Genomic DNA, 21,975 nt, shown 5'->3' with positions numbered 1-21,975 from the left:
AAGGATGGTAATAGTGAAACATATTCCACTCTCACTGAAGTCATCCTTAAGATTCCAAGGAATTATGGAAGATGATTATATGCCTCATTAAAGCAATACATATAGTTTTCAAGTATTTAAATTATTTATTTTAAAAAACAAAAACAAAAACAAACAAAATTAAAAAAAAAAAGCCAAAAAAAACAATTAAAACAGTGGTTTGATCTAGATACAGCAGCACTGTGACATTACTAGGACATTATGTACGAAGAACCCAAGCAGCCATAGAACACAGAAGCCTTTATCTTCAGTAACAATCTCAAATGAAACTAGCTTCATCAAACAATGTTAAAGATCTCCCTGGAAGGAGAAACAAAACCAAACAGCCCCTCCCCACCCCAAACCCTTTGGATACTAGGATGATTTTTTGTACAATACCAACAGCCACGAGCTCTTCTAGTTGAGAACACTTGCTTGAATTTATTACAAAAATGATCTGTTGACTCAGTTATGAAAGACAACTTTAAACATTGCTTTAGAAGTGTCTGCTCCTCTAATAGGCTACAGTATTAGAAGTGCTTAAAAACATTTAATCCTGAATATGCTCTTGAAATTCAATCAGAAGGATATTCTCTGTGTGTTTATATACCAAATATGACTTTTAGTTTTTGAAGCAGGTGATAAGACTAACCCTAGTATGAAACTGCAAATTTACAATTTAATTATTAGTCAGATATGGGCAACCACATGATAATTCATGAAATCTTTAGGTCTATCTACATTGCTCAGAAACACAAAATAAAGTTTTTACAACTTTCACCTTCATAAGGCTAAAATCTTTCAGAAGAGTGTCCAGTGTCGAAAAGAAATGCAATTAAGGGAGAACACATTCTATATGTATGAAATAACCCATCTCAGCTTGCTAATTAATGTATTTGGGATGATGAGAACGAAATACACATTTGTCATCCAGCCACTGCCTGAAATGTTCATTTTCTGGGAGTTAATCTTCTCTATAGGACCACTGATTTTCCAGACAGCATGGAGGTCCCCTTTGGAGTCCACTGATGCCAGCGATGTGGTCGCCTCTGACTCGATGTTTGCCATGCATGTATCCTTGTTACTTCACACAGCACTTCATCACATTGGCATCTACAAATTCATTTCCAGGCTTGGCCAAAACAGAGAAAGATTGTGATGTTGAGCCAGTAAGAGTTATTCTGTCCCTTTCCTCTTAACTTTGTCTTTCCATTATAAAAGTGTTCATCCGAATGCTGCAATTACTAGCTAGCACTTCATTCAGAAATGAATTCCTTAACATCTGCATTGGATTCTCATCTTCTGTTGGAGATGACTTTACAGAAGTGAAGTGCATTCTTTTTCAATATCCCTAAGGATCTAAGACAAACCAGCAATAAAAAGGAGCCCCCATTTACAAGAGTCATCTCCTATGCCATGAAAGTAAGAGCAGCCACATTAAATCCATTTCACTTAAATAATACAAAGAGTTGATACCGGTTTGTTTTGTGCACAGACTCCCTAGTGCTTTCTATTGACGCATGGAGAGCATCTCTCTGTGTTTAAAAATGGGAAAGCAAAATTGCAAAGAGGCTTCTCCGTGGCAGTGATGGAAAACATGAGCACAGTAGGAACAAAACCCACCACTTCTGGCTCCAGGTACATAAAACAAGGAGAATACTTTTGCACAAGCAGTAATATTCATTTTAGTACATAGGCAACAATCTGAAATCATTTCTTTCATCAAACCCTTTTGTCAGCATGCTACCTACGCTGATTCATCTGCAGCAGTTTGGATTTGCATTATCAGAGAGAAGTCTGAAAGAGATGAGCATATGATACTGTAGCACACTGTGAGCTTTCCTCTTTATTGGTAGATTTCCTAAAGACAAAAATAATACTGCAGCATTCCCTGGATCAGTTTCTTCCTCTTTTTCAGCTAAGGACAGAATGCTATCACCAGCCAGGATGATACAAGTAATACTATTTAGTATATCTCAAAGAGACTGTTTCCTGCACAAGAAAGTGAGAAATTGTTCTAAACTTTCATAGTCCTTCAGCTTTAGCATAAGATTGCTATGCATATTAACTCTTCCTTTAAATAATTTTGTAGTGTTTTAAATTGCAAGCCATATTTGTGGGAGGCTTGGCAGACAATTCTGGAATCGTCTGTTCTCTGTGGAGGTACTGAACGAAGCCATTGAACAGATCCTCCCAAACTCCACTGCCAAACGCACCTCCTTGAAGCCTGAGACAGAACTGGGACCATCTTCAGGCAGGAGAGCCTTTAAGTCTCTGGATCCCTTCATTCACTGCCAGATTTCTTTACTGCAGTGTCAGACAAGCAGTCCAAGTGGTGTTTATGTGAGGTTGGCACCTGTTACCTAAATATTATAAACATGACTCTGAACTTGTAGAGTTTCTGCAGGCCACTTTGTGCTTCATGCTATGCATGTGAAGGAAGATGGTCTGCATCTGAGGAACAGAGCAACCTGGCGATGTTCTACCAAGCAAAGTCCAATCTTCTCAAAGATTGCATGGGAACGCCTAGGAATGTATAACAAATTATTTCATCCACACTGAGATATTTAACAAATTGCAAATTTGAGTAACAACAACAAAAAAATGACAGCTATGGAGGAGCAACCCGTTCCATAGATATCCATGAGAAGAAGTGCTGTAAGGGTGTGTGTACAGGTGTGCATTTATTGCTCTTCCAGAGAAGTCTGCTTAGGAAACTCCTGGCTGATGCTCAGCCACATGGGAATGCAGAGCTGTGTGATGGCTGAATGTGTGCCTATTTTTCTGTTCAAACTGTTATGTCAGCCCTAGAGATGACACTGACTTTGAACCACTGGCTCAACGCTATGTTTAATATGAGTTTATGTATGCAATTTCAAGGTTACTGGAAAAACTATAACATATGATAACAAAGAAGAATGTGCTGTGATGTGTGATAGTAACAGCCATTTGACACATGCTGAAGATACACACACACAGGTGAATTTCACCCTATACTCCAGAGCTCACACCCTCTCTGTCTTGTCCTTCTCATGGTTTTATTAATATTAAAGACTCTTTTTCATGTCAGCTGAGGCATCTCTGCTGAGAAGTGGGATTTAAAATCTGAGGCTTTGACAGAGTTCTTCCTGAACAAAGTTAAGAATGAGTGTCTTAGAATCAGACACTTCACTGTGTCAGCAAAGAATGACTTCCAAACGCTGATGGCACTCTTTGCCATAGTTACTGGTGAAAGGGATAACTGCAAAACAAGATGGGATCTTATGGATACCTGGCATTGTACCTGAACTGCCAGTTAGCAGGCATCTCTAGTCATTGCAGCATGAAGTTCTGCCTTTCAATAACATTCAGTTTGACCTGCAGTAACTGGTATGATTATCTTCACACCTTTACCAGCTTCACAAGGAGGTTCTTGTTCAGAAACAGCATTCAAGTCGTATCCATTCTTGCAAAAATCTCTTTTTAGATAATCCAGGTCAAGAGTGCACATATAAGAGTTTATTATTTAGACTCATAGAATCACCAAGGTTGGAAAAGACCTTCAAGACAGCCAGTCCAACCATCTACCTACCATTATTCCCCATTACACCACACTCCTTAGCACCACATCTACATCCTTCTTGAAAACCTCCATGGACAGTGACTCAGCCACTGTTCCAGTGCCTGACCACCCTTTCAGAGAAGAAATTGTTCCTAATATCCAACCTGACCCTCCTCTGGCACAACTTAAGGCCGTTCCCTCTAGTCCTATTGCTAAAGTTGTTACTTTCTCTTCATTACTCCTTTGCTTAAAAAAGCTTTCATAAAACCACGGAATGGGAAAAATCTGTAAGGCTTAATTCTTCTACAGAGACACTGTAGAAAATGAATGTTCATCTGTATCAAAAAGTGTGCAAAGCAGTAACTGTTCATCAAACTATTTAGTGAAGATTTTAAAATAAAGAAGATGCTCGTACAATTCAGGACTAGACTGCAAAAGATTTCTAACTCTTAAAATGAGCAAAGTTTGCTCATCTGTTTACTTAAAACAAGCAGCTACACCTGAACTTCTGCATTTTTGGAAGAACCTACACTGTAACCAGAAAGATGACAGGAAGTTGATCAGTTTGGAAAGCTACTAAATAACCACTTTCTGCTCCTTTGCTATGTGCAAACCCACATCAAAACTATTCACTTTGAATCAAAGTACTTGAAACCCCCCCCAAATGCTCCCCAAGGTTAGAACATGAAATCATAATTCTGTTCTTTCAGAGCCCCTGAATACCCGTGGCTCCCACTTCCCCTAGCATCAGTGCAGAGGATGAAGCCAGCTGAGGGTGCACAATCTTATAGTATGCAATGCTACTAGAAAGTGATGCCTTAGAATGATAAAAATAGACCTGGGCTGCTCTCTAAGATCTAAGATGTGCATCTTGTCTCAGGTGCATTGATATATACATCCACAGTCTGGCTATGATATATTCCTCTACTTCTCATCTACACTTCTTCAAATTAGGTGAAATTCCACATGTATTGAAGAAAGCCTGTGAAAATCTCTTGAAACAAGTGTATTTTCATTCAGAGACTGCCAAGGTGACTTAATCTTGCTGACTTAGGTGGCTCTACATCAGTCTGTGAGAATGGAACTGGAGGTAACAGACTCCTCTGTGCACAGATGCTTTCATTTCTATAGTATTAATTCCTCTTCTGTTGAGAAGCTGAAACCATTATATATTTATCTAGATCTAGAAATAGTGATCTAGAAATAGTGAATACTGTAAGGCGAAGAACTCTCTTTTGCAGAACATGGTGGGCTACAGAGACATCATCTGCACTTGGGAGCAGTTCCTATTAAAGAGAAGGAAGCATATTTTTGATGTACCATTCTTAAGCGGACTTCTTGAGCATGATTCAGGTGCCTCAGGTATCGCTACTGATCCTGACTGATCCCATTTGTAAGTGGGAACAATGTCTTCAACAGTGGTTAAAGGAAGGGGATAAAGAAAGAGGGAAGGAAAAGTGGGAAGTCTTATTTCATAACTTACATTTTATTCAGTTAAGTTGAGGACTTATTTGAGGGGAACAAGTCATGTATATTTGATATGACAAGTGAAAGTGCAGACACAGGTTCTGCTACTGCTCTAAAGCAGCTCAGACCCCACTCTGAATCTCCACAGGTCAGCCATAGGGAGCTGACATGAATCTCATGGTGCACAAACCAGCCTACTGCATTTCTCTCTTGCTACCTGTTTGATATGAGCAGTGGTGAAAAGGCCTTGGGCTTTTGTCTGCAGCACAGAGAACACTTTGCTCTCATCATAGTGGGTGTAGGATTCAAGCCCCTGAAAAACAAAGGGTCATTTGCTTTCCCAGTCAACTCTCATTCAATTTTGTTCTTCAACAACAACAACAACAAAAAAGTGAAGAAGAAAGGTTTAAAATGGAGTACACTTTCTAACAAAGAAGTATTATGATGATCTAATAACATTAAATACAAATCTCAGCTTTGCTGGTCCATTGAGATCACAAACCTTAGGCATAGCAAGGAGTATTCTTGAATACATCAAAGCCTTGTCAGTATCTCTTCGCATTTAATGCAAGACATTACAAGTTAATGAAGAGAGAAACGTATGCAGTGTTGCTGTAAACCAAATATACAGATGTAAAATAATTAAGAATAACCTGTTCTGTAAAAATGCGTGTCAATAAAACCCAGTCTGATAAAGTGATTTATGAACAGTTTGCTAGAATTACTAAAAAGAATGATTTCTCGTTTGAGGCTCTGGAAGTCTTGAGTCACATTTTTTTTTCTTTTAAAAAATGTCTTAAAACACATGGCTTTACAGCTGCTGCTTGGAAAATATACACCTCCAAAGTCTGACTTTCATTTAAATACAAATGTACAAAATGTAAACTGAGACAATAGAGAAATTTACAAAACTTTTCTTTAAAAATAATAAAGACAAAATTCAGTTCTAGGATGATGCTATTTAAATACGTGCAAGTAGTCATGTTCATTGAATTTCTATTGCAATGTTCTAAATAGACAAATTTGATTCACACAGTCTTGAGTGCCACCTCCAGAAACAGACCTGAGTGGAAATTTCTTCTTAAAATGCGAGGCTCCACTGGAAGGAATGGGTAGAAAATCTCCATTTTGGGGAGATTCTTTCTTTTTCACTCAGTGGTGGATGCTCTCTCATCCATAGAAGCTCCATAGATTATAGTGGAAGGACGCAATGTTTGATAAAACCGAGTCAGAACTAGCTGCTTCCGGTGGAGTTTGAACTTACGTGATTTGAATTTATGTGGTGATTTAAACTGGCCTTCGAATTTGAAGAACTCTTTGAATTGTTCTGATGCTACAGAAAGATGAAAAAAACAACAATTAGCTTCTGTAAATGTGCCGAGCTTTTCATTTGATGGTGATAATGCAATGAATGTCCTGTAAGATCCTTGTGTGAAGAACTCCGGGTGTAAAATACTCTTTACTTTCTTATGTGTATTCTCTCCAGGTCAGGAGGACCATGGGAGCTCTTGAGGATGTCTCAAAGACACATGAGCTCCAGGAGTAAAGTCAACTCATTGCAAAATGTCAGTATCTGCTAAATCCGACTAATTTAGAGAGGCTACCTGCCAATGATGACACACAGCTTTTACCCTAGAGAAACACATCAGTCTAGGAATGTTACTTGGATTTGCAAATGATGCCACAGTGCCACGTCACTCTGGCACATACTGACTACAGAGAACCACTGAATCATTAAAGTCCAAAGAGACCTCTAAGATCTTTCAATCCAACCATCTTGGTTGGTCTTTGCTCTCCTTTTTAGAGTCCTGGTTTAGAGCCATGACTACCTCACTCAGCTTTTGAATGCTCTTTTTTAACACAGAAAGCAAGGGGTTTTAAGGAACTTATGAAAAACAATTTCAAAAAGCATTTCAGCGCAAGACTGAAAAACAGTTTGAAGTTTTCAGCCACTGGAAACAAAGCTGATAAAACAAACCAAACGTTCTGGTCATTAAAGAAAACATCACAAGAAATAGGCAGGAAACTTGTGATTATGCAGTATTAGTCAGGAAGCTGCCAGGTAACTGTAACAGCCAGCCCTCTCTAAGACGTACTGTCATTGTCACAGGAAAAATACCACCAGAACATGGATGTGACACTGGCCATCTAAACCAAAGTTCCTGATTTTAGTCATAAAAGATCTCACCTGTCGCTTAAATATTCTCTGTAGCAGTCCTTTCTTGGGTGGCTCCGGGGGGTAGCTTTTATTTAGGTCTGGTGAAATAGTACCATTTGGTCCAAACACATTTAGTTCTTTAAAACACTCCGTTTCTATCATCTAGAGTAATAAAATTAAGAAAGAAAGGATACATCTGCATTAAATATATTCCAGTAGCACCAGTTTGTCCAAAGTCAGGATCAGGATCACCAGCTGCCATCAACGGCTTGAGTAATATATTAGGAAAGTTAACAGTTGAACTCCTGTTAGTGGCTATGGAAGATAAATATGTGGTATGAATAAACAGAGGCTGAATCTGCTCTGCGTGTTTGCACATCAGTCTCAGGCTGCCCCACATGATTTTCTATTCTTTCTTTACTACTATGGAGAATATTAGGTAAATTCAGATATACTCACAAAATCCCCTTGGGGTGCCCGAGGGGATCTGCTGTTTGATGTAGAGCTGGATTTACAAAATCAACTGTTCATTCTGTTTTCATATCAAACTGAATCAAAGACTCAGATCTGGAAACCCTGGAACAATTCAAGATTCAGCTTGCAGATACGGCTGCAGCTGGGACCTACTGCAGGTACAAAACAATAGGTGAGATGAGGATTGCAAATGGAGGAGCTTCCCATTAGGACCTCCATCCATCCTGTGCAAGTTCCTCTGAGATGCTGTCAAAATACTTCAGCAGAAATGCAGGAGAAGGAAGTACAGTGGGTTCCTTGCCAATTTACACAAATAAGCACAGCCAACAGATACAGCCACCTGAACCTGACATCTGTGGTACATTATAGATCTTGAAAGAGACCATTTGTAACTCATGAAGTCATTAGAGTCTGGCAAGTTATCCAGTAGCTATATATTACTAGAAATATACAGCTTCTCTTAAAACATCTGTTAGCGGTTTTATTGGAGTCATCTTACTATGACACATCCTTACCTCATTTTGCCATGGAATAGACACAGATCCTGTGGAAAACTTGGAATAGAAATCATCATCTGTTTGGTCCAGGTTTACTCCTTTCACGGTGGAGAATTGCTCGATGTCTAACACATCCTTGCAGTACACTGCTCTGGGCTATTTCAGCAGAATTAGAAAACAGCAAGAGAAAGATTAATTCTGAGTCTGACCATGTGCTTTTTTCCAGTTTCAGTCAAGTGAGAATGGCTCACAACAAGTGACTATTTGCATCCTGCTTCTCTAGACTTGCTCTGCCCGCATGTTTATCATCAAAGGCTGATTTTGCTTTAAGCGTGTTAAGAGTCTCACTTTGAAGTCCTTAAAGCATCAGCGCAGCCAAAGTGGGTTTTAGTCATCCATACAGCATATGGCAAAGAGGTGAGAGGAAAAGGACAGAAAGTACAAGAAAATAAAAATCAGATCCTTCGGTATGTTCCTTTAGAGATGGAATAACAGAATATTGAGTCACATACTGGAGACAGCTCTGAAAAGGAGCCTCAAATGGAAGTGTTCTGCTCAGATAGCTGCAGGTTTTGCAGTTTGAAAATGTAAAGGAATGTATTCCAACTGCTAAAGAAAACAGAAGAGGTTTGGCATTTCTCCATTGTTTTTATTAATAGCTCAGCTGCTGGAAGCTGTCCAGAATCACCTCTATTAACTCTTTGAACTTGGCTGCATTTCTTCAAATAAATAGTCAAATGGCTTCACCTTTTAAACTACTTAATTTTCTGGGATTACAGGCAGGACACTTTGCAGTGAGGCACTTTTAGCTTATATTCCATCAGGCAGCCTCAGAAAACAGAAAAAGTCACCACTAGCTACATGATATAGCGTGGTCATTTTGTGCTTAGAGAGCTTCCATTAGCTACACAGAGCTACACTTTGATGCACAGGAATCACTGAGGGGTGGTTTGAGGGACTCGCCCAGCCCATCCAAATCAAGCACAGGTTGAACTGCACTGTCAACACGGGGTACAGATACTGCAAGAGCAGTGGGCTGACTGTGCAGTATTTTATCTAGAGCTGAGCACTGTGATCAAATAAATCAAACTAATTCCTGATTAAAGTCTTATTTGTTGGAGGCTGCATCCCTCTGCCTTTCTAATGACTGCAATCTGCAGACACAGAAGTCTAGAGGAGGATGGAGAAATATGGGTTAGATTACAACCTCTGCCATGGCTATGTAGCTTTGGGCGATTCAGCTGACTTCAGTAGAGACTTGGAAATCTATGGATGAAGTGCCAAATAATTTAAATTAGGGCCAGCTCTTGAGTTCCCAATAAATAGCCATAAAAATTTATGTGCCCCGGCTTCAGCAAATATGTCTCTAAGAGGTGCCTTCTGGGCCTTACATGCCACAGTTGAGCTTTTAATACACTCTGGCGAATCCCAAATTTCAGCCCAGAATTTTCTAATTTTCTACATCAGAAAGAAATAGTAGCTTGTCTCCTATTTCTTCCCACTAAAGCAGGTCGTAACACCATGGGCTAATTGGCAGGAATAACTAGGCCACATAGTAAAATGTAAAGCAAAACCAGAGCAGCTAAAGTAAACTTTTGTAGCTTTTAAACCACTTTGGTTTGGTTGAGTTTGCAGCAATGTGAATGAGAGCTGCCAAGATGTTACTTTTCTTAATATGTTAAAATGGCAGTGTTTACTTAGAACCATATGGGAACTTTAAGGACAGGAGGCCTAGCCAGAGAGAGAGCCCTGCAGGAGGGAAATAATCAGATAACTCTGCGCTGGGGTAGAGAGCTATACCACAAAAGGGTGGAAAAAGTTCTCTTATTGCCAATGCAACAAAGACTTTCAGTATGTGCAAGACTGGTATATAAACCTGAGTAAGGACTCAGAGTTGGGTTCTATTCCCCATGAACATTAGCAAGTTCAGAACACTATCTCAGGTCCAAGCACTCTGCCTGAGGTGACTCTTGATATCTGAACCTGCTTCAGATTTTTTGTAACAAGTATCTTTTTTTAATAAGAATCCAGTGCATTCCTCAGCTCTTTGGAGTGCTGGACTTTGTAATTCTGGTCTTACCTTTCTTGTGTATCTATCTGTATACCTATATGTATTCATATGGCTTTCACTGATGATTTTTCCTTGCACAGTCTGGTCCTGAGCACTAATAATTCTTGCACTAATACTACAGACAAGGGAACACAAAGGTTCCAAGTTTAAAGTTTGGGAACTGAGGCATGAATACTACAAGTGGTGCCTCCAGTATTATACAGGAAGACTGTAAAGTTAGTGGGAATGAAGCAATACCCAGGTTAACACCCTTCATAGAGACCCAACCATCACACATGCACCCATGTCTTTGGAGCAGCTCTCCTTCCCAGCCTCCCCCCTCCAGCCCTATTGCTTATCACATCTTCCTAGGTCTGATACCTACAGATATAGTGATGGCATTTCTAAGAAAGAGAAGTTTTAGAAACAAATCTCTTGAAATAGGCCACCTATCACACTTACGTCAGGGACAAAGGGAGGATCCAGCATTCCTGCTTCTAACCGCTTGAAATTCATGCTTTTGAAGAAAGGGTGTCTCTTCACCTCTGCTGCACCTTCCCCTTGACAGCCCAGCCGCTGCTTCACATCTTTGGCGAGGAGCTGAAACGGGCCAAGAAGATGGGCAAAAATGTTAGAATAGCAGGAGTTCCTCAATAATATTTATATCCACAGACATTTTTGAATATGCCCAGAGGGATGTGCAGAGGAGAATTGTAATTGCTGCTATTTAATGGCCAAACTTAAATGGATCAGGATACCACCGTTCCAAGTGCTGGTCCAACCCTTTGGAAATCACCTGCTGTAAAGTGTTTGCAGCCAAAACAGTGATTGCTTCTCCTGCTTACTTTCTGCAAACACTTTCTAGACGAGGTCTGGCATTCTCTCATACTATGTATATTTGTAAGCTCCATGTGCTTTTTCTCTGTTCTTTCCTTTTTTTCTTCTTAAAAGAGATGCACAACACATGCCTTAGTGCAACAGAAGATGATGTGTATACTGAAGACAGTCGTGTTTACAAAAGCTTTTAGATTAGTTCTGCTGGGGGGCCGCCGGGGGGCAGCAGAGGAAAGAGCAGCGCTGCGGAGCACGGCACCGGGCGGCGGGGGCTGGAACCCACAGACGGGTCCCCACGGGTGAACGGGCTCGGAGCGGGGCAGGGGGTTGTTGTACCTGGGTGCCCCGGGGGAAGGAAGGTTCACGTCTTGCCTCCTCCCCCGTATCCTGCTTTCCTGCTCCATCGCTAGATCTGCGCTGTAGCAGTCTAATCTCGTGCTTTCCCCAGACGGTTTGTGCAGACAGAGCTCGCTGAAATGATTAGCAGCACACCCCGGTCTTGCTTGCTCAAGGGAGACTCTGCTGCCGCGCACGTCACAGGAGTGGTTTGGGTTTCCCGAGCATCTGAGGCTGCCACGGTACCGAGCCCCTGGGAGCCCTACCAGTGCTCTTAATACTCCTTACATCTGAAAGCCAGGGCAGTCAGAGGTTTGCCTTGCAGCTCCTGGCAGGGGATCACTTAGAGAGCAAGAGACAAATGGCTCTGGGAAGGCTGAAGAGAAGCAGCAGCATTTTAGGAGATCAAGTAGAAAATCAGGCTTGCTTTCCTCCTGCTTGGAGGAGGAGCCAGGCAGCTTCCCTGCTTAAAACAAGGTTGTCCAGAGATGCTGACATCTCTCCTGAGCTCCTGGAGAGGCACAACAGAAAATAAGACACTCAGGGATTTAGGTAAGCACTGGAGGAAGCCAGCTCTAGAAATGGCAACAAATGAAACTAGATGCCTCATGTGGATGCCAGGATATGGGAGAGACTACAGTATCTTTCAGAAGGAAAACCACTTTCTTTCTCCAAAGAATAATGAGTCTCGTAACAGCTCCAGAAGAATTCTTTAATTGTAAACCTGCATGTGAGCCTGAAATGTGCATCCTGTTTGGGAACCTCTCCAGGGAAAGAAAATGGAGATGATAGTTGTATGTTTTGAGTCATCTCTACAGGTTGTTTGGTTGTTTTTTAATTCATTTTCAATTTTAGATGAAAATGTATTCAAAATGAACAGAGCAGGATAAAAGCAACTACATCAGTCTGATGATAAGCCCTCCTAGGATGGCAACGCAGTGATCCAATCAAACACGGTTTCAGTCTAATTTTACAGCCAAAGCCTTTGGAGGATTCACAATGCTGCAGATTTGAGGATGGCTTAGGTCATCCAATCATGCATTTGGAGTTGATAGTTGAAGCTGATACCAAGCGGCAGAGCTTTATAACCTGGTAATAAAGGCTCCAGATGGTACTGGATATATATAAGTAAGGATAACTCCTTCTCAGAGTTGCTATGAGCAGGTGCAAGGCCACATCCAGTGCTGGTTGTCCTCAGATTTGAAAACTCCACAGCCCATTGTGGCAACCTGTTCCAGAGTCTGACTGCCTCCACAAAGACAAAGCATTTCGTGATGTTCAGAGGGAGCCTCCTGTGTTTCAGTTTGTGCCCACTGCCTCTTGTCCTGTCACTGGGCACCACTGAGAACAGTCTGGCTCTGTTTTCCTTGCACCTTCCAGTCAGAGATCCCTTTTGTGGACTAAAGCGGAAACCGTAGGAGTAAGAAATAAGAGAAAAGCCGGTCTGCAGGAAACGTAGATGAAACAGGACATTGTAGGAGTGAGAAAGGCAGACCAATAAGGGCCATCCAGTACTGCTGGATTGAACGCGCTTCAAGTCACAACCTTGGATGCAAGACTGCACTTGTCAGGGGAAACATGCATGTGCATCAGTGAAGTACAAGTCATAACAATGACAAACAGGGAGCATTTCCTAGAAAGACTGGATTTTTTCAGAGTAAAAAAACAACAAAACAAAACATGAAGTTGTTATGTTATATGGGAACTATGGGTTGGGGAGCTTCCCGGAAAGTCAGCTGCCCCTGTTCCTAATTATTTATTATTCATCTCTGTTTCAGTCCAAAATGAGGGCTGATTTATGGGAAGTGACTTAGAAAATGAAATATGGAAATATCAGATGGATAATGATTAATGGAAGCTATGATATATGACTGCAAAAATGCAAAGGGCATAAACATCCAGGAGGGGAAGGTTGACATGGGGTGACACTAAAGGGTTTTCATGAGTGAATGAATAAAGACAATGGATTTCCTGACGGTAATGCTATCAGACCATGGAGTAAGATCTGAAGAGATGATCTGGAGACATGGTGGACATGGTGGAGACATGTTCCTCACTCTTGGCCTGAAAAGCCCACTATAAAACCTTTCATTTTGGATCTTTGTGATATCCTAAGTTAATCCTAATTAACTACAGAACAAGAAATGGCAGTATCATTTTTTTCTTCATGGCATTTTCATTTCATGCTGATACCTGGAACTGCACAAACTGCCACTCCAGCAGACTGTTCTTCACCTACTATGAGCTGAGATGCTTCTAAAGAAAAGATGGCAGCCTTTTTGAGCACATGAAATGGTCCGCGTGATCCTGTGGCTGTCTTAGATCCTTTCACTCTAACTTCACTGGAGGCGCTGAATTGTGGTTTAAGGGCAGCGTATGGCCTGAAGTATCTATCAAGAGTGATGTCAGTTAATTGCTGTCCTGGGGATTCAGCAATGTGATGGTGCACTGTGAGTTAATGACTTCCAGGCACATAATACTTGGCAATGCTACCATTATTGCTTTGCAAGGAGAATTCAGTGCCTTTTCATGAAGCCAGCCGGCCAGAATGTTGTTGATATGTTGTTTGCCTGCCTATTGCACAAGATATTGCTGCAACACTCACTACCTATTTGTTGATCTTTCTTTCCCTTCATTCTTTCTCTACCAGTTTACATAGATATGTCACTGTCTCCAAAGGAGACTTCATTCTTTAACAAACAAATCAAGAATAAGGCCACATCCCTTTCCAAGTTACAATTCAGCCTTCTAAAGATGGATGTCGACAAGACATTGATAAATTCAGACACAGCTTTGAGATTTCTCTGAGGGTTTGAGCATTTCCATTGTCAGACATGGCTATTGTGCTATGAAAATGACTCCCAGCTGAAAGGGTGAGAAAACATTTTAAAGGACAGCTCAACACTATTAAAAAAAGCTGGATGCTTTGGCACCCTGGGGAAAAGCTGCTAACAAAGTTAGTGAGATGGGGTGGGACAACATTTGAGTGTCACAATAATTTCATTGTATAATCTTTGTCCTGCTTACCCCCAGCTCCCACCAAAAACAATGGAAGCGTGGGGTTTTCAGTTCCCTGCAGAAGACACTGAAAGTCTTGCATCACCAAGTCCTTTTTATTTTTTCTGCAAAGATTATAAAACACAGAGATGCATTCTTGACTACAAACTAATGTTCAAAGTCTCGTGAGAATAGATGCCGCTCCCTTGGCCATAAAACTTCGGGGAGGACTCAAGATGACTGTGATGAATCTCATGAAGAAGAAATCCCAAATAAACACAATTTGAAGGAGTAAAGAATGCAGTCATCCCATCAAAAGATGAGCTTGATTATTGCTGGTCTCTGCAGGCCCTCTGCAGTACCACGTTACCTCTGAGACTATGTCAGAAACAGCTTCCCAACAAAGCCGCCACGCTGTGCCTTTAAGCCCCTTACCATTTTACAGATGGACTTGGCTTCCTCAGAAAACTTATGGGAATACACCTCCTCAGTCTCCAGAACTCTTCTGTCCACTTCCTCTCTCTTCACCTTCTCTTTCCTTCCACGAAATGGTGATTGCCCAGCAATCATTTCATAAATGAGACAGCCCAGTCCCCAGTAGTCAGGGCTGAGTGTATATCTCTGGTTGTTCAACACTTCTGGGGCTGTGGGGGAGAAAGATGTCTCTTATGACAATGTTTGGAATTGGTGGGAAGAGTGAACAGTAGGTAGAATGTTAAAATACCTCATGATTTCTACTGACTGCATTACAGGAAATGCAGCATGTTACATGCCATGTTCTTTTCTCAACATGTCATACCATGTGCCATGTTCACACTCTCTTCTGAGTTCTCTACCAAGCCAAACCAATTTAAAAATAAAGGGGTGGGTGGGTCAATCTTAAGAGTGCTTAAGATTAAGAGGCTTATTCATTTAGGAAAGAAATGACATACATCCTGTAAACGATGGTGACATTTATCCAAAAGCAAATTCTGTATTGCACTCAACTTATAACTTATCTCCACTTTTAAAAACAAATACGTTTCTTTTGTGTTGCAAACATCCAATGTGCCTTGGGCATACAGTCAGTTCCTTGCAGTGCTTCTGTACATAGTTACAAACAGACAGAGGCAATCTTAGTGTGTACACAGACTCACACTGAGATAACAAGACTTAGGAACGACAGCTGATACCCTTGCTTTCATTAAAGTCTTGATACGATATAACCGTGACTCATATCAGTTAGTTTCTATTCAGTCGAATAAATATACACAAATTTTATTCCACAAAGTATGATCACCCACAGAATGCATGAAAATAATTACATTCATTTTCAAAAACAGATCAAGTTCAATTAGGGAGAGCGGGGTTGTTGGTCTTTTTGTTTGTTGTTTTTTGCTTTTTGTTAAATTAATGTCAAATCTTTACCCTTCTGTTGTGTAGCTTCCCCTGTCCAAACAGCAAAACAGATGCATGAATTTACCAACTTCATCATAAACACACACATTTTAACTACTAAGCAAAGTAACGAGGAGAAAGTAACAGTTTCTTTCCTTTAAGCACGTAACACTACTTCCTCCCTCCTGATTTCCTCTCCAATATTTTTGGAGGCCTGCTGCACACAACTGGAGAGATCACACAACTGGAGGGAGCCGAGTATTTTAAAATCCTTTTTTTTAAGCCTCCAAATCCCAGGTAATGTTAGCGGTATGTCAAGAAGATGAGCTGCTGAAGACTTACCCATATACCCCACTGTTCCTACCCTTCCACGGATCGATTCACCCTCAGGGATTTTAACAGCTAGACCCAAATCCGATATTCTAATATGGCCTATAAGGGAAAAACAAAATGAAACAACACAAATGTAGATACAATAAATTAGCTCAAAACCACAACTGCTGTCATCACAATATTCTTGCAATTTACCGTTAAGGAAATGAACACACAAGAATTGGAGGAATTCCTGAGTGTGATATAACGCAGTGAAATTTTAGCAGCGAGGCTATGGACTGGACTGGATTGCATTATACACTTTAAAACAAAGCAGAAAAAGACAATGAGTGGCACACTGTGGGGAAGTATCTTGAGCTGATCACAGTGGATGGATGGGCTGACATAGTTCTGAAACTCTTTGATGGCTAAAGGGGGTACATCTGGTCTATAATTCAGCATAAGATCTGATTATCACTGCCCTCAGCAACAAATGGGTACCTGGCTTTGTGTAAAATGAGAATTGGCTCAATAAAGGATGAAAGTACTTTTGAAATGGAGTGGGGAGCACAGATTCAGAAATCACAGTGCAGTTCATGTTGTGTTGGCCTTGCAACAGTGAGGATGGGAAAACAATGGAAAAAAGGCAGGCGCCACCAGCAAAGTCACACTCTCTACAACACACCCGGTTGTACAGAATGAGTCCTGGCATTCTGCCCACCTCAGAATGCAGTATTAGTATATACTGAGCCTCTTATTTACTTCAGAGCACTATTTATCTCTGTGCAATATGTATCCTAAAACTAACTTAATCTATCTTACTGCAAAAGAATCTCTGTAAATCTCTGATACTTACCATAATCGTCTAGCAGGATATTTTCTGGCTTCAAATCTCTGAAAATGAAAGATAGCAGTTATTCAGATGAAGCTGGTTTTGATAACACAAGCGCACAACAGTGTGCGAGTGCATTTATGACTAGTAATAAACCAATTGAGTGTCAACTCAAGCAGTAAGGAACTCATGAAACCAATACAACTTTCTGCAACTCACTTCACAGAGAGACTGAAACCATATGTCTTTTTCCAGGCTGGAGATACATTTTTGCACTAAGCCAAGCTTTTAGTTTGCAATCCACTGTAATGGAGTCATCCGCCTTGATCAGTAAACCAAGCCTTATAGTCCTGTGTGGGGTTAAATCTCTGTAACAATTCCTTTTATAAAATCTTTTTGTTCAAAATTTTACAATGCTTTATTTGCTGATGAAAATGGAAATAGCAATCTGCTGGACTACATTTCCTATGCCTGGCATCTGACTCAGGCCAACTACGTGAATGTACACACACTTGTGCACAGGTATAAGAGTTTCAGCCAGTTTGGAAAATGATGGGCAGAGGGGAGAGCTGTGCCCGGATTAAAATTCTTCTTGGAAACATTTGTGAAACTCTGGTGCCTTTGTGGTTTGGAGCAGAGCCATGAAAACTGGCGAGGTGGTCACTGTGCTGTCAAAGATGGGCCTTTTACTGCTGCTGTGGAAAAAAAAATAAAAAACTCCCAAATGCAGCCAAGTTAAGAACTTCCGGAAAAAAACCACCAAAATCCTCTGTTTTCATATATGTAGCAGAGCCGTGGCAAGTCAGTCTTCCAAGGGGTTTGCCTGCATCAAGCCCATTCCAACTGGTGCTACTTCTAGACACTGTCCATGCTGGTAACGCTCCATCTCTGCTACTCCTGGTAGTAAGGGACCACTTTTGAAGTAGGAACCCAGCAGCTGCTCCCTGTGCTCTGACCCAGGCATGGAAGGGGTGAAGCACAGCTGGGAACAGGAGGAGCCTGAAGAAGGCACCAGCACGTCTGGGTAAATCACGGAGAAACATGTTGCTGCAATTCACAACTTTCTGCCCTGACTTTTACACTGAAATACGCAGATAAGAATCTGTGATTTTCTTTGACACATCACTGTGGGCTTTCCCTACCTGTCAGCAGTATTCCAGTACCAAAGCAACAGAGGGCATTTTGCAGCTACTCTCTAAAACATCTTCTGAAACCCTGCTGAGTTATTTTCTTGAAGAACTTAGACTTCATTAGTTACTTCATCTTCTGCTCCAGCCATTATTAGTCCCATCTAAAGCTGTAGCTAAATGAAAAGAATGCTGCACACTAGTTGAGAAAAGATGCTTTCTTTGACTGAGAAAATGAGAGACTCTATGAAGACTCTGAGAACAGCAGTGCAGCCTTTTCAGTCCTTTGTGATTTAGGGCAATTAAGGCTTCCTTTCCCCAAGACATCAGTTGTCATTTCTGTTTTCAGATCTCCAGTTCTCCAGGATCAAGGACAGCTTCCTTAGCGCAGCTCACTCTTGAAAGTGTCAAGGAGGAACATGATTTTTGTACTGCAGTGTCTAAAAGCTTTAAAACTCCTCTGTGGACACGGTTATGTGTAAGGATACTTCCCAATGGTACAGCTTCAGAAACCTAAGCTTGCCTTGCCTAAACATACTGGAACACAAACTGCTGGCACGGAGCCCATGCGGAAAGGCCATGGGATGTTGTTCTGCTCTGCAGGACAGCATAAACAATACAATCAATCATGGTGGACAAGGCTTTGCTGTACATTTGTGTAATGCTGGGACAATATGATCTTGATGCAGATTGGAGCTTGCAGGCACTTCCATAATACATATAGTTATATATAAATAATTCGAGGAGAACCAGAAGGTTTTCTTGTCTGCTTTCCATGAAAAGTCAACCTGTTGACCTCTACTAACATGATGCAGTTGAGAAATGTAACGTAAGCTCCTCGTTTGGCAAGGGATTCCTGATTTTTTATCTGACTCCGATCCTGAAACAGGGCCTGGTTGTTCTCTCGGGTCACATACACAACGTGCGTCACTGGTCCGGGAGATGGGGAGGTTATTTTGGAATGCTGTGATTCACTCAGAAGCATTTTGTTCACAGAAAATGAAATTAAGTCTGAGGAATAAGTGTTTTGCTATGAATTATTCACCTTGAGAAAGCTGTAGCATGTAGCTGCTAAGTTTCTTTTGACCTACATAGCACTTCTCATAGGTCCTAAAACACTTTGCGGTATTACAAATGAGGGGTCTCTGCAGATGCTTCTGAAATGCTACCAGAAAATACCACCTACAAAGATATCTACCATTAATCACCACAATGAATGCGCCATCTGAAGTGTGAACCAGCAGCTCTTTTAAGACTAATGTGAAACAACTGCTTAAGGAGGTTGGATACCATTTCTCTCAAAACCCACAGCATTTTAGTAGGCCACGTATAACTTTATTAGAAAGTGGCATTAACATGGCATTTTACCTGTCACATTATGAATGTATCTGTCCTTTTCATCAGTAAGATGAAATCTTACAGTATGTGATTTACATTTGAATTTTTTAATTAAGGAAAAACTATCACACTTCCTAAAATCGAAACCCATCCTATTATCTATTAATCACTGTCCTTAGATGCTCTCTAAGGGTAGAAGGGAATGCACAGTTCTTTTCTCCCTGGGAAAGTCTTCCTAAGACTACAAAAAATGCTCACCTGTACACTGTGTTTTCTCTGTGAAGATCTTCTAAACCACAGAGAATCTCTGCAGCATAAAACAAAGCTCTTTCCTCCTCAAAACCCGGGTTTCCCATGTTGTAGATGTGAAACTTCAGATCACCTCCGTTCATTATGGTCAGAACTAAACACAGTGCATCCTTTGTTTCATAGGCATAGGCTAAATTGACCTATAAAAAAACATTTGTAAGATAGCTGTGACAGTTCCTTTATCTGCTGAGAAGAAATTGCTAACTTTTCATTAACAATTTTCACTAGAAAAAGGGGGAAAATATATGAACCATATTGTAATAATAAAGACCCATTTTAAAAGTATAGAAAAATTAGCTGTTAGGATTTCATGAATTAATCTGTTGAATCCAGCCAACTCATCACCAGAAAACCCCAAGTTTAATGAGCAGATTCTTCCGGGTAGCAGAAATCTTAACAGCCAAGGGAAGCTCCAGCTCCAGCTGCACTGTTTTGCTGGAGAGCTGTCAAACAAACACAGTAAGTTCCCAGTAAGGCCCGGTCCGTGGTGGCTGAACTGACTGAGGCAGGAAGGTCTCCATCACCCCTGTGAGGCTTTGGCAGTGCCCCAGCAATGATCAAACAAGCCAAAATCTACACATCCCTTTTAAATACGTGCCATTGTCTTTGCTTCTGCCAGAGGTAAGCAAACGTGATTACCTTTCCATCTGTTGTATTCACAGTGTTTCCTAAAATAAGTAAAAAGAACACAACAGATGCTGAGACAACAGCAGTTCTTTTACCTAAGGCAACTGTTTAGACACAAGAACTGGCTGAACTCAGGAAAGCCCCAAGTCAGGCTGACCAGCTCCATGTCACCGTTTAGGTGCTGATATAAGCCAGTCTCTTCTGAGCTACTTGGGTTGAATCTCCTTCAGTCTCTTCCAAGCTCCTCTCTCCCAGACACCAGGAAATCAGGTAATCACACAGGACAAAAATAGCTCCGACTGATGCAAGTCAAGGCATCACACAGTAGAAACGCACACATCGTTTGAGGCATTTCTCACACATCACAGATAAAAGTGAGACTCTGGAAATGTGGAAGGATGGGCTCCCAACAGAAAATAGCACCTTTTCTGTACGAGGAGTTGGAAGAGGCATCAGATTCAACAAGAGACTGTGCTCAGCAGGTGAGCACCGAGCCATGCTAGAGAGAGTTCAATACTCACTACAAACTGACTATTGACTTTTTCTAAAATCTGCTTTTCATTTAGTGCCATGGATTCGCCTTTCCTCTTTTTTATTCTCTTCTTCTCTAATCTTTTGCAGGCGTACATCTTCCCTGTTGCTCGAACCTGGCAAGCGCAGACCTGAGAATTAAAGAGAACAGTTGCAGGGTAAGTAAAAGATAACACTTTTTCTGGGTTGCACTTTGCTCCTCACAGTCTGATCTGATCTGATTTAGTCCTTTTAAGGTTAGAGACAGCGGTGCAGTGAACAAGGCTGAGGCGGGGGCAGCAGGGGAACCGACTGCTGTTTCCAAACTTGCTGTGTAATACTGGTTTAATTATTTCACTTTCCTCCGCCTGCTTCCTATCCCACCTCCTTTTGTCTGTGTAGATGGTAATCTGCTCAGCAAAGGCCTGACTCGGCCTCCTTGGACTCTACTGCCTAGGCAGTGACCTCAAGCCATTAGTAAAATACAAATAAGGGTGTGACCCTAATTCTAATGTGAATGCAACAGTCAAATACAAAATAATCTCCAAGAGTGTTCTTTTGAGATCGCAGTGTCAGGAGAGGTTAACTGAAACTATCAGCAATTCATGAAAATCAGCCTCTGTTTCACGTTGAAGCAATAAACACTCTGAACAGAAACTTTCAGAACCACTCACCTCCCCAAAGCCGCCTTTCCCTAGCACCCTGTACTGCCTAAACGTGTTTTTCGTTACTGGTTGCCTGGAAGAAAAGGAAAAAAAAAGAAACAAACACACTGCATTTAATGCACTCTCTGTGATTTATTTATTTCAGGGCATACTTTTGAAAAGCAAAATAGATAAATATTATATAATCAAATTATTTCAAGGTAATTATATAATATAATATGATTTATAATTATGTAATTACATTACTTCAATGCTACGTATGGCTTGAACTTTTCAATTCCAACATATTAAGCTGTAATAAAATACAACACATTAGTGAGTCATCAGTATAATTTCAGCGAGCATCTTAGGACTGAGGAGGGTTCTGAATCTCCATTATAAAGCTTTGGCCTTTGTTAAGCAGATACGAGGCCTGAGAGCTTGCAACAACACATGAATTCCACAGATCATCTCATGGTACGTTTTTTAAAGGGTAATGCTGGGCTAACATCTAATTACTTTGCTTG

The 21,975-nt window shown here is 41.0% G+C and overlaps 1 protein-coding gene across 7 annotated transcripts in view; it reads right to left on the bottom strand.

Moving 5' to 3' along the window:
• Nucleotides 1–105: 105 nt before the first annotated feature.
• Nucleotides 106–21,975, bottom strand: part of GRK5 (G protein-coupled receptor kinase 5) — a 148,462-nt gene continuing 126,592 nt past the window's right edge. For 3 of the 7 annotated variants that reach the window (XM_085554818.1, XM_085554817.1, XM_085554820.1), the window contains exons 7-17: nt 21,479–21,542; nt 20,816–20,956; nt 19,617–19,807; nt 16,918–16,955; nt 16,092–16,181; nt 14,808–15,016; nt 10,668–10,805; nt 8,174–8,311; nt 7,215–7,346; nt 6,291–6,359; nt 106–5,339 (exon numbers count right to left, since the gene is read on the bottom strand). In XM_085554818.1, coding sequence (XP_085410944.1) covers nt 5,202–5,339; nt 6,291–6,359; nt 7,215–7,346; nt 8,174–8,311; nt 10,668–10,805; nt 14,808–15,016; nt 16,092–16,181; nt 16,918–16,955; nt 19,617–19,807; nt 20,816–20,956; nt 21,479–21,542 — 1,348 coding nt within the window. In that variant the 3' untranslated portion in view covers nt 106–5,201. Of the gene's footprint in view, nt 5,340–5,365; nt 6,360–7,214; nt 7,347–8,173; nt 8,312–10,667; nt 10,806–14,807; nt 15,017–16,091; nt 16,182–16,917; nt 16,956–19,616; nt 19,808–20,815; nt 20,957–21,478; nt 21,543–21,975 lie in introns of those variants that run through there. The other 4 variants (XM_085554819.1, XM_015867417.3, XM_085554822.1 and 1 more) reach the window with 4 other exon arrangements.

This window comes from Coturnix japonica, chromosome 8, assembly GCF_054131305.1.
Source record: "Coturnix japonica strain WE chromosome 8, WE-NBRP24, whole genome shotgun sequence".
Lineage (NCBI taxonomy): Eukaryota > Metazoa > Chordata > Aves > Galliformes > Phasianidae > Coturnix > Coturnix japonica.
This window is presented reverse-complemented; position numbering and strand designations above follow the sequence as displayed.